The 15319-nt window shown below is 37.2% G+C and overlaps 2 protein-coding genes across 11 annotated transcripts in view; one reads left to right on the forward strand and one right to left on the reverse strand.

The window, feature by feature from the left end:
• The first annotated feature begins 5 nt into the window (after window positions 1-5).
• ROMO1 (reactive oxygen species modulator 1) lies at window positions 6-1667 on the forward strand. The gene is made up of 3 exons (XM_004746527.2): window positions 6-111; window positions 301-431; window positions 1478-1667. Exons 2-3 carry the CDS (start codon window positions 301-303, stop codon window positions 1584-1586), a joined length of 240 nt encoding a protein of 79 aa, XP_004746584.1. The 5' UTR covers window positions 6-111; the 3' UTR covers window positions 1587-1667.
• Window positions 1668-4040: 2373 nt separating this feature from the next.
• RBM39 (RNA binding motif protein 39) overlaps window positions 4041-15319 on the reverse strand; it is a 31774-nt gene continuing 20495 nt past the window's right edge. For 8 of the 10 annotated variants that reach the window (XM_004746518.3, XM_045084135.1, XM_045084134.1 and 5 more), the window contains 7 exons: window positions 14950-15154; window positions 14264-14341; window positions 10201-10251; window positions 8077-8158; window positions 5693-5798; window positions 5109-5187; window positions 4041-5019 (listed from right to left, as the gene is read on the reverse strand). In XM_004746518.3, coding sequence (XP_004746575.1) covers window positions 4919-5019; window positions 5109-5187; window positions 5693-5798; window positions 8077-8158; window positions 10201-10251; window positions 14264-14341; window positions 14950-15154 — 702 coding nt within the window. In that variant the 3' untranslated portion in view covers window positions 4041-4918. The remainder of the gene's footprint in view (window positions 5020-5108; window positions 5188-5692; window positions 5799-8076; window positions 8159-10200; window positions 10252-14263; window positions 14342-14949; window positions 15155-15319) is intronic. The other 2 variants (XM_004746523.3, XM_004746517.3) reach the window with 1 other exon arrangement.

Below are 15319 nucleotides of genomic sequence, written 5' to 3' on the forward strand. Positions count from 1 at the left end.
GCTCCCGGAAGTTCTGCTCCGCGCCCCGGAAACAGTTCCTCCGGTCGCGGGCGCGCTCCGCCTCGCGTTCTGTGTGAGACGTAGAGCTGAGCGACCGAACCCGCGAACGAGGTGAGGTGGGGGGCACCGCGGCGCGGGGACCCGAACACTAAGAGGGTGATGAGGTCGGGTTACACACTTATTTTCCTCCCTGGACTTCCCCGAACCCTTGGATCCGCTCCCCACCCCTCCCCCTCCGGCCCCCGCCCTACTCGGGGCCGGCGGCTAGGCCCACACTCCCCTAACCTTCGAACCCCGCAGATGCCGGTGGCCGTGGGGCCCTACGGGCAGTCCCAGCCGAGCTGCTTCGACCGCGTGAAGATGGGCTTTGTGATGGGCTGCGCAGTGGGCATGGCGGCCGGGGCGCTCTTCGGCACCTTTTCCTGTCTCAGGTGAGGGGCGCGGGCGGTGATCTCTGGGCGGGACTACCGGACCTGCCCGTCCCGCGCCTCTTGGCCGGCAGCCTGGATAGAGCCTACTTCGTTTCAGTTACCTTGCTGTCCTTTAACGAGCGAGACAGATTTCCTACTCACCTTCAGTCTGCAAGGAAAGGTTGGAAGCCTCGGCGTTTGAGAATACGAGTTCTGACTCAAACTGAAAGTCAGAAATTCTGACTCTACTCCTTCTGTAATCTTAAGCACGTTGGAGTCTGGGTTTCCTTAAGTGTGGAAAGAGGTCAGTAACATCTACCTCATAGAGTTGTAAGGATCTAATCCGAGCACACGTACCAGAGAATGTGGCATATATTAAGTGCTCAATAAATGGTTGTTGCTACTGTCGTGCTATTTTTATTTCTAATTGCGCATCGTGAAACTAAGTTGAGCAATTTTACTGTCCGGCAAACAAGATATAGATACGAAGCAGATAAACTCTAAATCTACACCCTAAATGTCATTTGCACGTGTAGTAATTATTCCTTTTCCACAGTGTAAGTTACCATTTACTGAGCACTTACCCAGTGTGAATCACTGGTCTAAATGCTGCATGTGTTCTCACAACAATCCCGTGGTTATGATCCCCATTTCAGAGTTAGCACAGCCTGTAAATTGCAGAGCTGAGGCATGAACACAGATCGTCACAATCATTGCTTTAAACCGGGAAACCATCAGAAAGACAAATGTCTTTATTGGAGCGTATGGATGTTTTATACATAGATTATATCCTGGAGGTAAAAGCAAAACAAAAAATTAGTGTCTCAATCTACTTTGCATCAGTTGCCTCCCACAAACTGAAGGCAGGTCATAGAATATTCATCAGAATACCCTTATAGACCCTGATGCATTGTTTTCTTAGTTATTACCCACCTCAGGTGGGAAGATAATGTCTTGGCAGGCTTCAAGAGTAATTTACTAGGAAAACAAATTGGAAAAGGGCAGTTAATGCCATTTCTTGTATTTTTGTTCCCAGTTGGCCCCATCTTCGTTTCCTCCTCTTTTAGGATCGGAATGCGGGGTCGGGAGCTGATGGGCGGAATCGGGAAAACCATGATGCAGAGTGGCGGCACATTTGGCACGTTCATGGCCATCGGGATGGGCATCCGATGCTAATCAGAGCAATGGTTGCCCAGTTCAGCTACCCCTTCTCATCAGTCCCAGCTCATGTACTATAATAAAACAAGTCTTTGAGTAGTCGGAGTGTGTTAAAGGCATTTTTTTCTTCACTTTCCACCTATAACCCATCTTAGAGAAAGGCGGGCCAATGAGTAGGTTTGTGGTCTGTTTCTTAAATCCTGTTAATCCAAAATCCATGCCTGGAACTTACTGTGGATTCTAATAAACTACTATTCAACCCCATAAGGTTGATGCTGTTCTCACCATTTTAAAGATTTATTTATTTGACAGATCACAAGGAGGTAGAGAGGCAGGCGGGGATGGGGGACAGGCTCCCCGATGAGCAGAGAGCAATGTGGGGTTCTATCCCAAGACCCTGGGATCAGGACCTGAGCCGAAGGCAGAGGCTTTTTATTTTTTTTTTTTTTATAAAGTAGGGTTGTTTTTTGTTTTTTAAGATTTTATTTATTTGACAGAGAGATCACAAGTAGGCAGAGAGGCAGGCAGAGAGAGAGAGAGGAGGAAGCAGACTCCCTGCCGAGCAGAGAGCCCAATGCGGAACTCGATCCCAGGACCCTGAGATCATGACCTGAGCCGAAGGCAGCGGCTTAACCCACTGAGCCACCCAGGCGCCCCGAAGGCAGAGGCTTTAACCCACTAAGCCATCCAGGTGCCCCTGTTCTCACCATTTTAAAGGTGAAAAACTAAGTCTAGATTTCCTCAAGATTGCACTGCACAAGGTAGTGTTAACCCAAGTCTAATTTCCAAAGTTATGCTTCAAAAATTATCCTTCAGATTTTGTGCAGACTTCAGAAAAACAAATCATCCACTGGAAATCAAATTCAACAAACTGACACAATGTAACTTAATGTCATAAACCTCCCAATTTTCTAACCAACTATACAGGAGTAGGTCTATTTTATAAAATGACCCCCTTCTATATACACACATTTCAGTTAATTGGGCTCATAAAATCGGTTCTTTGTAATAAGGCCAAGCACCTCTCCCATACTCCAGCCACACAGCCCTTGACAGACTTTGCTTTGAACTGAATTGCCCCTCAAGGAAAATGGTAACATAATGATGGACATAAGAAACTACAGTGCAGGGGAGCCTGGGTGGCTCAGTGGGTTAAAGCCTCTGCCTTCAGCTTGGGTTATGATCCGGGGGTCCCGGGATATAGCCCCACTATCCCCAAAACAGGCTCCTGCTCAGCAGGAAGCCGGCTTCACCCTCTCCCACTGCTTTTGTTCCCTCTGTGTGTCTGTCAAATTCTTTAAAAAAACAAAAACAAAAATACACTGGCATTATTTGGGGGGGTCATAAGGACACTACCAAAATAGCTACAGCAGCTAGCTTTTCCAGTGTGGGATGCTGTCTCAGGAATGGATTACTTCGAACATTCACTTTGAATTCACATAAACTACTTTGTCACACTACTCAGATTACTTGTACCACATTTGCTTTAGTATCATTTACAACCCAAATTTTATTCTGTGGCAGTAGGGAAATGTTTTAACACCACCTCTTTTTAACATGAGATTATAATTAAGTTTGCTGCCCCAGCTCCCCAGGAAGTAATGGACAGAACAAAGCAGATAGAATATCAATCAAGAATAAAAAATTTAATTATGAAGATACTTTGGGAAAGAAAAAACTGTTAAAGTAGTAAGTCTGCCCCCCAAAACACTGCTGCCTATTGTTGAAAAATAAACTTGCATCTTGAAAATTTTCTTTAGGTTCAGTAACTGAAGCAATTATGTAATTTTCAGTATCCATCAGAAAGGATTGGTTGGTATAAAATCGTGATGCCTCCAGATTCAACTGATTATTTTCACAAATGAATAAACCTATAAAATTTGTGCCTTACCACTAATAAATCAATAGAGTAGAAAGCAGCAGGTGAGGAAATCAATACTGGAAGTTAATCATTCCATCAGGAGCAACATGGCCTATTCAAAGGTTCAAGGTAGATACAAAACCTCGAAGCAGAGTTCAGAATATAAATGGCTTGTTGCCTAATACACTTAAAGCTCAATTCCTTAATAAAATAACATGCAGCTCAATCAGTTTGGGAAAATCAGTTAAATGTTTCAACTTTTAACCATTTTGGTATTTAAATAGTGAAACATTTTTTCAGAGATGACCTAACATAGTAGAGACTTAAGAATACCCAGGTTTAAGGGCTAAATAAATTTCATTTTCTTGTTGGAAAATCCCTAAGGTTTTGATTCATTACCCTAAATAGTAAAATGCTAAAATATGGTGAAATGGAGAAATGTACAAAACAACTTTTTTTTGTTGTTTGGGCAACAATCTTCCCAAACTCTCTGCACACTATGCAATTTCCCCAAGAAGGAAGTCTTGAATAACTACTAAAAGTCAAAGAAACTAATATTCTACGTTCAAGTTTCTATGACTTCAAAACATTTCAAAAATGAAGATTTCTTGTGGCCTTTTTAAGAGAATTTTATTTGAGTGGTTCTTACAAAGGTTGTTGCAATATGAAAGTCATTTGTTTGATAGAAATATCAAGCTGTCTTGTCAAACACACTAAGTAACCCAAAAATATATTTCAGAGCTCACAGAGCTTAAAAAGAGCAAAGATTATATGCAACCAGACAAAACCTATTTCTGCATTTCCTATTTCTTGCTCAGACTGCTCTGCTTACCAGACTGTCACTAAACATCTTGAGGAAATGCAGGGATCATTTTGTTTGGAATCTTAGACACATCAGAACACATAATATTTACAAAGAAACTTTTACAGATACATTAATTGAAAAGATAGCATCCAGAAATGTAATCTTGAAAACTCCTTTTCTTGCGAATTGATCACGATGCAAGATGAGATGTTAATCAAACAGCCCTTTAGCTGTCTTGAATTTCCATACACTAAATGTGTACTCCAGAAACCTCTGCTAAACCATTAGCCAAGTATCAACATTAGTGAAACGTGTAATGTAACTGCTGTGTAAAAAGTTAGGCTTCTGAAACATTAAAAACATAATTACATCCCTGTCTGCCTTTTTACATTAAGCACATCTGTTCCCCCCCTAGAGCTATTCCTATAGATCCTTAATGTAAATTTCTACATGTACATTTAAAAGGCAGAACAAGAGAACAGCTTTGTATACAGTGGGATTTGCTAGTTAGGGATAATGAGCACACTGCATTCCTGTTAACATTTTTATTTTTTCAAGGTAACAGGAATTGTATACAAATGACAGTAGACCCTTGCCTCTTTATTTTTATCTAAATAAAAGATAACTCAAGATGAATTCTCAAGAAAGAAAAAAAGCTATGTACATAAGGGACTATATCTTCCTTCATCGTCTACTTGGAACCAGTAGTTGTGTTGCTGTCATAGAATCAGGGAAGAGGTTGTGATAAGTTGGAAGAGGTACATATGCTGCTGTTATCATTTTACCTGTTGAAAGAAGCAGATACGAGGGTTTAGCATTTTCACTTAAATTACATCCTTCATAATAATCACGCAGAAAAACAGATGAAACTCACCAGCAAACCACCTGCCATGCAATGCATTGACAGCAGCAATGGCTGCAGCAATTGATGGGCACTTCACATACACGTTGCCCTGAAATATAAAAAGATAAGGGATGTATACAATTTTTCCAAATTTCCTGTAAATAAAAAAACACCTCAGAGCTCTATAATCAAATACTTTTGCATTAGCTAGTATGGACACCTAGAAATTTAATGAAATTAATTTACCCTCCCTGAACTTGTTGTGTTCTTTTTTTCTATGACTTGAAAGCAGCTAAAGAATGAAGATGCCAGAATTTCATGGCAAACTTTCAACACTACCAACAACATTGCCACACTATGGTCTGATCTAATCTTATTATTAGAGGAGTGTCCTTATGTTGGGGAATATATATTTAGTCACTATGTTAAAATTTATCAGAATTAAAAAAAAAAACAAAAACTTCCTGGGACAGCGGTGGTATGTCCCAAGTACATGTATGAAGGCTAAGTCATAAAAGAGTAAAACATCCTATCTTTATTAATATCGACCACCTGAGATGAGGTGCATAAAGGGCAGATTAAACTTTTCTGGCTTTAGAGGGGGAAAAAAATACCTGAGCTGAATTTTTGTCAACATAAATATGAATAACTCCTCCATGTTTATTACATTCTTCAATCACATCATCCTTAATCTCTGTATCCCATCCAACTTCTTCTTCTCTGTTAAGAGACAAGTATTAAGGTCTATTAGACACCATTCAAAGTTTTAAAAGTTACATATTCATCTGTATAAAAATAAGTCAAGTATGAATTCACTTAACTAATTTAAAAATTGATGTTAGGAGTGTAGTGCATTGGAGAAAATAATCAGGATTTAAGGCACTGTTTAGAACAAAGTTTAATGAATTTTTTAAAAGACTTTGAGAGAGCTGGTGCCCAGGTGTGCACACAAGCATGGGGAGGGTCAGAGGGAGACAGAGAAGCAGACTTCCCACTTATCCCAGGAGTCCAACATACCAGGCTTGATCCCAGGAACCTGAGACCATGACCTTAGCCAAGTCAGATAATTACCAACTGAGCCACCCAAACATCCTAGATTATGAATTTCTTAACTCTAAATTAACATTTAAAGTAGTTATGGACATACAGCAAATAATATGTATGTACACCAACAGTTTAACATTAGCCAGACAAAGCTTAAAAAAAAAAAAAAAAGATTTTGATATTATCTGGACACCTGGGAGGCTTTATCAGTTAAGTGTCTGCCTTCAGCTCAGGTCACCATCCCAGGGTCCTAGGATCGAGTTCAACATCAGGCTGGCTCCTTGCTCAGTTGAGGAGACTGCTTCCTTCTTTGTTTTTTTTTTTTTTTTTTTTAAGATTTTATTTGAGAGAGACTGAAAGTGAGAGAGATTACAGAGGGGAAGGGAGAAGCAGACTCACTGCTAAGTAGAGTCTGCTTCTTGCCTGCCACTCCCCCCTGCTTGTGCTCACACTCTCATACTCCCTCTCTGACAATAAATAAAATCTTAAAAAAAAAAAAAAAGAATCTGGTGTTACCAAAAGAAAACAAGAATCCAAAGCTTGCTCTCTATGGTAAACCATGACTATAAACAATGCGAAGAGCATGTGACAAACTACTGTATATAAAACAATGTTTCATAACATGTAATGGTTCATTTATCAAATCAACTGAAGAGGTTATCTTCATTTACCTCAGAATGTATTACAAATACGATTCATTAAACAAAACAGAAGAGTATGGACTGATAAATAAATGGCATTCTAATCACTGTGCCTAAGCATTAGGACTCTCCATCTACTTGTGATTTCTCTCTGTCAAATAAATAAATAAAATCTTTAAAAAAAAAAAAAAAAAAAATAAACACAAATACAAATGAACAAACGAAACAAGCAAAAGCACACCCATAGAGAACAAAACGGTAACTGCCGGAGGGGAGGACGTTGTAGGGATGGGTAAAATAGGTGAAGCGGAATGGGACATACAAGCTTTCAGTTATGAACACAGTACTTCCACAATGATGAAGAGTACAGGATAGGGAATATCAATACAGTATCAATGATACTGTAACAGCCGTCTATGGTGACAAATGGTAAGCTACAGTGAGCATAGCATAAGGTGTAGTGTTTAACAACTATTATGAGCCTGACACTAATGCAAGCACATTGTATGTAAAATTACAAGTGATAAACACTGATAGAAAACTTCTGAGAAAAATACTTAGATATAACTGATAAACAACATCTGTATACCTTTTACATCGATTCCAATCTTACAAACACACCCAAATTTAGCAAGAAGGTTATTAAAATACCCTAAGAAAGGATGAAAACTGTTGCTTACTATTTGAAATGTAAAATACATTGAAGCCTCTGGAATGTTAACTTAGAAAAGCTGAATATTAATACTTTCACAGTACAAGATGGCTTTCAACTGCGTAAGTCCACCTATACAGTACTATAAATGTAGTTACTCTTTAAGGTTTTCTATTCTTTTTTTTTTTTTTAAGATTTTCTATTCTTTAGCTTAATGTAAGAATGCAGTACAGAAGATATTTAACATATAAGATATATGTTTATCAACTGTTTATGTTACTATAAGGATTTCAGTCAACAGTAGGCTGCCAGCAGTTAAGTTTTAGAGGAAGTAAAAATTTACACAGATTTTTTTTGACTGTGCAAGCAGGGATCTGCACCTGTAATCCTCACACTGTTCAAGTGTCAATGGTACATATACCCCCTTTTCTTTTTCTTTTTAAGTTTTTATTTATTTATCAGATAGAGATCATAAGAAGGCAAAGAGGCAAGCAGAGAGAGGGGGGAAGCAGGCTCCCTGCTGAGCAGAGAGCCCGATGCAGGGCTCAATCTCCGGACGCTGGGATCATGATCTGAGCCAAAGGCAGAAGATTTAACCCAATGAGCCACCCAGGCACCCCTATATACCCCATTTTCAACTTGACCAAAGTATATTACTTACGTTTGAGGGTTAAACATGTTAGAAAGTTGGAAACACTGTGTTGCAAGAGGCTGAACAGAGGCAGCTGCAGCTAAAGCTGAAGCTAAAAAAATAGAAAAAAAAAAAAAAAAAAGAGAGAGAGAGAGAGAAATTAGCTTCATGGAAAATGCATCAGAACAGCCCTGATGAATGTAATAAAACCAAAAACCCCTCTAAATCCCAACTGGGAAACTAGGATAGTCAAGTCACTTCCCTAATTTGCTTAATAATGCTATCAAAGTATCTAATGGTACCCAACTGGAGTTGCCAGAAAACTGAAACAACTGAACATTTGAAATAGCCAATCTTCAGTTGGAAATTTTATTTTTAAAAGGAAAATTAACCTTTAGGTGTAATCTAAACTCTTTCAATTAGACAAATTTAAAAATCAATCCAGAAAGGCAAAGGATAAAATAGAAGATTGATTTTATCGAACTGCTTGAGTTTATACCCTAAGAAGCAGGGAACGATGAAAATACCGTCTTCTGTTTTTGCCCATGAATATAGTTACGTATTTTCTTTTAAATAAACATTATAAAAGGACTGTTTAACAGAGAAGATGCAGAAAACCATCCATTTAAAATTTAAATCCAGGAATATAAACCCTATTTCAAAATCAAATGAGTATTTTTTAAATGACTAGGTCACAGCACAAGAAACACTAAAAATACCATATATGTTATTATACTACTAAGACACTAATATCCAGGAGCAACATTTAAAACCCATACTGGTTTTAGGTTTGAAATGAGAGCACTGTCCAAAACAGTTCCCCCATTGCTTTTGTATGGGATTCACAAAACATTACCAGTAGCTGTTACAGAACTCACCGTAATCAATATATTTGACCAAATTTCATTCCAATATATAACAACAAACAAAGCTAAGGATAAAACAGTGCATTAGAAATTATGGTAATTAAAATTAACAATCACCTGAGGAAATATCAGATATTATTCCACTGAATAAAAATTAGGGCCATGCATGAAATGCATCATAAAAAATGATTACTTGTTATAATTACAAAAGTGCTTTTTGCCCCTTTATTACTTTATTACTTCAATAAACAAGTTTATTCTTGCATGAAGCTTTGCATGAAAATATAAATGCTTAATAAAGCTAACATGTCCTATTCCATTCAGAAAGGGTGAAGATGTAACCATGCTTATGTTATAATGAATATAAAAATGAGACCCATCGTGTACTTTATCATAAACAAATGGAAATATTCTTGAAAATAAACACTAGCTTATTATAAAACTGAGAACTACTTTATTTTTTTTTCATTTTCTTAAATGAATTAGGACATAAATTTAGAAAATATGTGATAGGAACATTCCAGCTCCACCTAGATGAATGCAGAACACAATGAATTCAGCACAGAAATATAGCGAATAGAAAAATCCACTACTTAAACTTTTTAAAATCTGTTGCAAAAAGAATTGAGTGTTAACTGTCTCACTTACTGGAAAAAAATTAAAATACACATTTAATTCCTATCACGGAACATGGTAGACATTATCATATAGAATCATTCTCCTAAACAACTTTTAAGTACAACCTATGAAAGATGGGATACTGAATTAGCTCAACAGCAAAATACTATAAACAAATGGCAGAGATTTGGCAATCAAAAACAAGATAAAATAGCCTACTTTAGAAATAATTATTTCAATCTTTGAAATATGCATGCAATTTAGTTCTGGCTAACTGCCTCATTGCTTGGTACTGTTAATACAAATCACTGAAGTTAGAGTCCTTAACCTTACGTTAATTAAGTTCAGACTCCTGAAAGATTTATGTGCTGAAACAACAAATTCCATTTTCTGACTTCTACACAAAACAATCAGAACACAAAGATAAACATACAAAACTAAAGATAATGCCAAACTAAGCAACAAATGCACATGCACAGACATTTTAATTTTGTTCCTCGGAACTGTTATGGTTTGGATTAAGCCAACTGAAATGTACATTAATTGATGGCTTAATATATATACACCATATGTCATTCTTTAAAAAAATCCAAAATGTAACAAGTGATATAATAACTATGTCTTGCTACAATGACATCTATTTCAAAGACAAATAAAAAGCTCAACTCACCTTCAGTCTGTTGAGAAAGTCTTGTTTGCAAATCTATAACAAAAGAGAATTCTACAGCTCAGTGCAGGAACAATGAAGAGCCTCAACTAACAGGGTAAATGTCAGGAAAGCATTAATAAAAGAGGACTACATAGCAGGGTTTATCAAAATAAACTTCTAGTAAAACCTGGCAGCCAAACCTCCTTCCCCATTCCTCATTGACAAGGCTTTGGGGCCTTTGTGTCTTTCCTCCTATCCTAGAAAACTTCTTATGCCTCTGTCCTCCTACTCCTAGTACTCTACCACATCTCCTATGTATTCCACATACTACTCTTCACATGGGAATAATGGGAAATGGGGAAAGGGAAGCACACCGGTCAGAAAATCCATGAAAACCCTGATCTTGAGAATTCAATTCCAAGTACTTGGGATATTCAACTCTAGCGAGAAGATGACAGTTTAATCAGATCTGGTTTCCTGGCATAGTATGGAAATTTAATGAAGCAGAAATAAATTTTAACCAAGATCACTATAATCTATGAAATACAAGAAGAATTCAATCATCTAGTCACTATCAAAAATAAGAATAAGGGGGATGTTTACCAGTGTATTTCCCCATATAATCATTAAATTCTCCAGGGGAAGTGAAGTTAACAGAAAGCTGCTTAGCACTGAAAACAGCAGCAAATGTTAAAAAAAAAAAAAAAGTCACTGTGCTATCTTGAAGTTAAAAACTATGAAAATACATAACATAAAAATTATTTAGATCCAGTAACTAATTTTTATTAACATGTGATTTAACTGTAACACGTTATCATCATCATCTAGGTGTCTTCCTGAGTACAGAAAAAAAAATTTTAAATGGGCAAAAATGACACCTGCTTGCTCAGTAGACAGTGCAACTCCAACTCAGGGTTATGAGTTCAATCCCCTCAATGGACGCAGACATTGCTTAAAAATAGAATCTCAAAAGGTGGGGCAATAACTGAAAGGAATCAGCACCCCAAGTTATGCTGAGATAAAATATACTTGGGTCCTAGGGGCTCAAAACTGGTATCTGAGGGAGTTCAAGAAATGGTAACTGGTATATATTGAGTCCCACGTCGGGCTCTCTGCTCAGCAGGGAGCCTGCTTCCCCCCCCCCCTCTCTGCCTGCCTCTCCATCTACTTGTGATTTCTCTCTGTCAAATAAATAAATAAAATCTTAAAAAAAAAAAAAAAAAAAGAAATGTAACTGGTATATACTGAAGGAACGTGAAGATATGACTGTCAAACTTTATAACACAATTTGTCTTTTCTTTCCATATAATAGGGAAAAAAATCTACCATAAGGGATGCCTGGCTGCCTCAGTCGGAAGAGCACAGGACTCTTGATCTCAGGGTTTTGAGTTCAAGCCCCACAGTGGATGTAGAATTTACTTGAATAAATGAAAACTTAAAAAAAAAAAAAAAAAAAACCACACTATTTTAAGGGTATGTAAATCCCTATCAAGATTTCAAAATTGATTTTAAAGGTCATTTGTAACAAGTTAGGAAACAAAGTAAAGGATTCATAAAGATAAGGACTCTACTTTAGGAACAACTTAAATTTCTAAAATAAAGTGGATAGAGTAAAGACTCACCCTTGGTTTTAAAAAAACAGCTTTAAAGAACTTAGGAGAAAGGGCTTTGGACACACTGAAAAGCAATTTATAGCATTTCAACAAGAGGTAAGATTTTAAATGATGACTATCAGGAGAAAGATACCAAAGTTAATGTAAATATTTACCTAAAAATTGAGAGATTATTAATTCAGTAGCGATAACAATCTATGGGAATCGTAAGAAGAAAGAATCAAACTTTATAATCATCTCAATAAACACTAGTAAGGGTGAATATAACAAATACAGATAACTGGCTTCTCAGCCAATCCACATGCACCTTTACAGAATTCTAGTTGATCACAATCAGCCCACCTTAACTACGAACTGCACAGTAAATGTGCCCAAGAAGGTGTAGCCATACATTATGCATTGAGAAATAATGGCTAAGGATAGTTATAATATCTAATTTTCAAAAATCTTCAATTAGGTGAAGATACTGTTTATGAAGAACATCAAATCAACATATTTGATACCGCACCCAGGATATAACATAAGATTGTTGAGAAACAAACCCTATGTTACTACACCAAATCCCCAAAGACAGCAGACAAATATTCACTACCCTCTAGTGAAATAACTAGAATATGATAAACAGTCAGCATTTTCTAAAATTATTAAAGGAATGATCTGAACAATGGGAAGCAATATAAGGTTAGTTTTCAGATTAAACAGCAAGTCTATTTATTGACGTAAAGACTTTATTTATTATAGACAGAGAAAGCAAAGGAGAGAACACAAGCATGGGGCAGCTGGAGAGGCAGAAGCAGGCTCCCTGCTGAGCAGGATGTCCATTATGGGGCTCCATCCCTGGACGGCCAGATTAGGACCTGAGCCAAAGACAGATGCTTAACGAGTAAGCCACCCAGGTGCCCCTGAATAGCAAGTTTAAAAGCATAGACTGAGTTACATTTCTGGAAGGGATGGGTTCCTTAATGTCCTTGATTAAACCAAGTGACATTCTTTGGCTATTTGGTGACTCAAGCAATTAAATGTCTAATACTTGTTTATAGAGTCAAAACAATTCAGTGATAATTGGGGAGTTTTCCAGCGACTCAAAACACAGAAGTCCATTAATGGTTATGATTTTTCCCCATAAAGACAAGCAAGTATGGTTTTATAAAAAAAAAGATTCACTTATTTGAGAGAAAGAGAGGGAGAGACAGTTTAAGTGCTATACCAGCAGAGGGAGAAGGGGAAAGCATCTCAAGCAGACTCCATTGCCCTATGCAGAATCTATGATGTGGGCATGATGTCACGACCCTGAGATCATGACCTGACTGAAATCAAGAGACCAATGCTTAACCCACTAGCCACCCAGGCACCCTGGTTCTGTCAAAAGTTTTATAAATACCTATCAGATTTCAAAATAAATAATAGAATCTGACAGGAGAAACACAAAAACAGAAAAGGCAGATTTTCTCAAGTTACAAAAAGTGGGGACATCCACTAAAAGGGAAACAATGAAAAGGCCCTTCTCTCTTAATAACAAAATAAAAAGCAGAAAGATTCTCTCCTTTAATTAATAAGCTTTTGATTTAAATGGAAATCATTAATCAATCATAAATGATTCTGTCCTTTAATTAATAAGCTTTTGATTTAAATGGAAATTATAAATCACTCAACTACATAAAGAGGTCCATGAATCAATCATGGACATTTATGTATATTCAGATGCAGTACTGTGGTCTTAAACTTACAAACTGTCATTTACAGAGTCTCACTTTGTAGATAGTATTCATAATACAAAGTGCCATACTTTCATGGGATATAGATTTTCTGTTTTCCAAGGTCCAAAATACAAATGGTTCTTCTTACATGTTCTAAAAGCAAGTTCTTCAATATTTCAAAATTAAATGCTACCCTGGCTGACAGGTTTTGATTAGCATCAAGGTTTATAAAAGGAAATTTGAGGAACTTAAGCCAAACGAAAACAGTGTTTATCATAAACCAAAGCTCCTGTTACACAACTACAATAGACCATTGCTTCTCTATTTTCCGGCCCTGTTCATGAGTTCCCATTCCCCTAACTGAAAATCTCAAAATACCATGTACTGTTTAGATGAAAGCACTCTTGGTATTGTTAATTATTTTACATAAAGCTTGATTTAAAGGTCCCTAATAGTTTTCTCAACTCAAACATTACAAAGAAACATTTCTTGAAAACAATATACATTTTAGTATTTAAGGAAAGTTATGGATTTACAAAGGTCTAACAGGTAATTCCAACTAAAAATGGTATGTAGGGTTCAAGAAAATGCCCTGATAGCCTATTATTATTAGTGAATAATTCTATTCTGTATTTCCATTTCCTTTAAATTTACAGGCTAAAAAGTACTTGATGAATTGAATTCTCAGTAAGTCCTTTTAAATGCAAAAATTTGGCAAATTTTCGAATTAGGTGAAAAACAACGATTTCAAATTAGAAAAGATTCAATTCCTACCTGCCACAGCACCAAATGCCAAAGAGCCACTCATTTGTAGAGCCTGCTGTGCTGCTGGTGGAATCTGCAAACCTGTACCTGTGTAAAAGAAATCAGATCTTACAGTCCTTACTATGTTAAGAGTAGAAAACCCCAATTTTCTGGGTGCTTACTACTACCAAAGTTACTTCACTATAAGTATTTACAAGCAAGACTTGTAATCTGGGCAACTGAGGATATAAATATCATTAAGAAAGCAAAAGGAATCCTGTAATGTATGCTATGGCACTTAAAAGGCACCACCACAAAGTAGATTCCATTAGAACTTTTTAAAGTAGCCTCATCTATGAAATTGCATTTACCACCCAAGAATAATAAGGTCAGGGGCACCTGGGTGGCTCAGTGGTTTAAAGCCTCTGCCTTCGGCTCAGATCATGATCCCAGGGTCCTGGGATCGAGCCCGCTCTCTGCTCAGCAGGGAGCCTGCCTCCTCCTCTCTCTCTCTCTGCCTGCCTCTCTGCATACTTGTAATCTGTCTCTCTGTCAAATAAATAAATAAATAAATAAAATCTTAAAAAAAAAAAAAAAGAATAATAAGGTCAACCACAAAGTAAAAAAAAATATTTTCTGAGTCTGTGTCGGTTACCTTACTCATTACTCATTACCATATCCACAATAAATCATTCACAACACATGTGAAAACTTACCTTCTGCAAGTCTTGCCATTAATTGGAGACGACCAGTTGTTCCCAAGTCAATTCCAGTCCTTTCCAGTTCATCACTGTCCAAGAATGAGCTAGCACTAGAAGCATCAGTACGTTCAGTAACATGACCAACTTTCATTGGTCTTCCTGCTAACTCAAATCCATTAAGCTGTTCCAAAGCCTTCTTGGCACATTCTGAATCAGAAAACTGTAATTGAGGTAAAGGTGAAGTCCAGTATGTGAGTTCATGTATACACCTAAGGTAAGCTTACTTATTAAGTCTAGTCTATTCAATAATTATACAAGTGGATGGATGGGAAAGTAGAATTTCTAGCTTTAAGTAATATAACCAGATCACAAACTCATTCAAATT

This window comes from Mustela putorius, unplaced genomic scaffold (assembly GCF_011764305.1).
Source record: "Mustela putorius furo isolate JIRA1106 unplaced genomic scaffold, ASM1176430v1.1 tig00000743_pilon_pilon_pilon, whole genome shotgun sequence".
Classification (NCBI taxonomy): domain Eukaryota; kingdom Metazoa; phylum Chordata; class Mammalia; order Carnivora; family Mustelidae; genus Mustela; species Mustela putorius.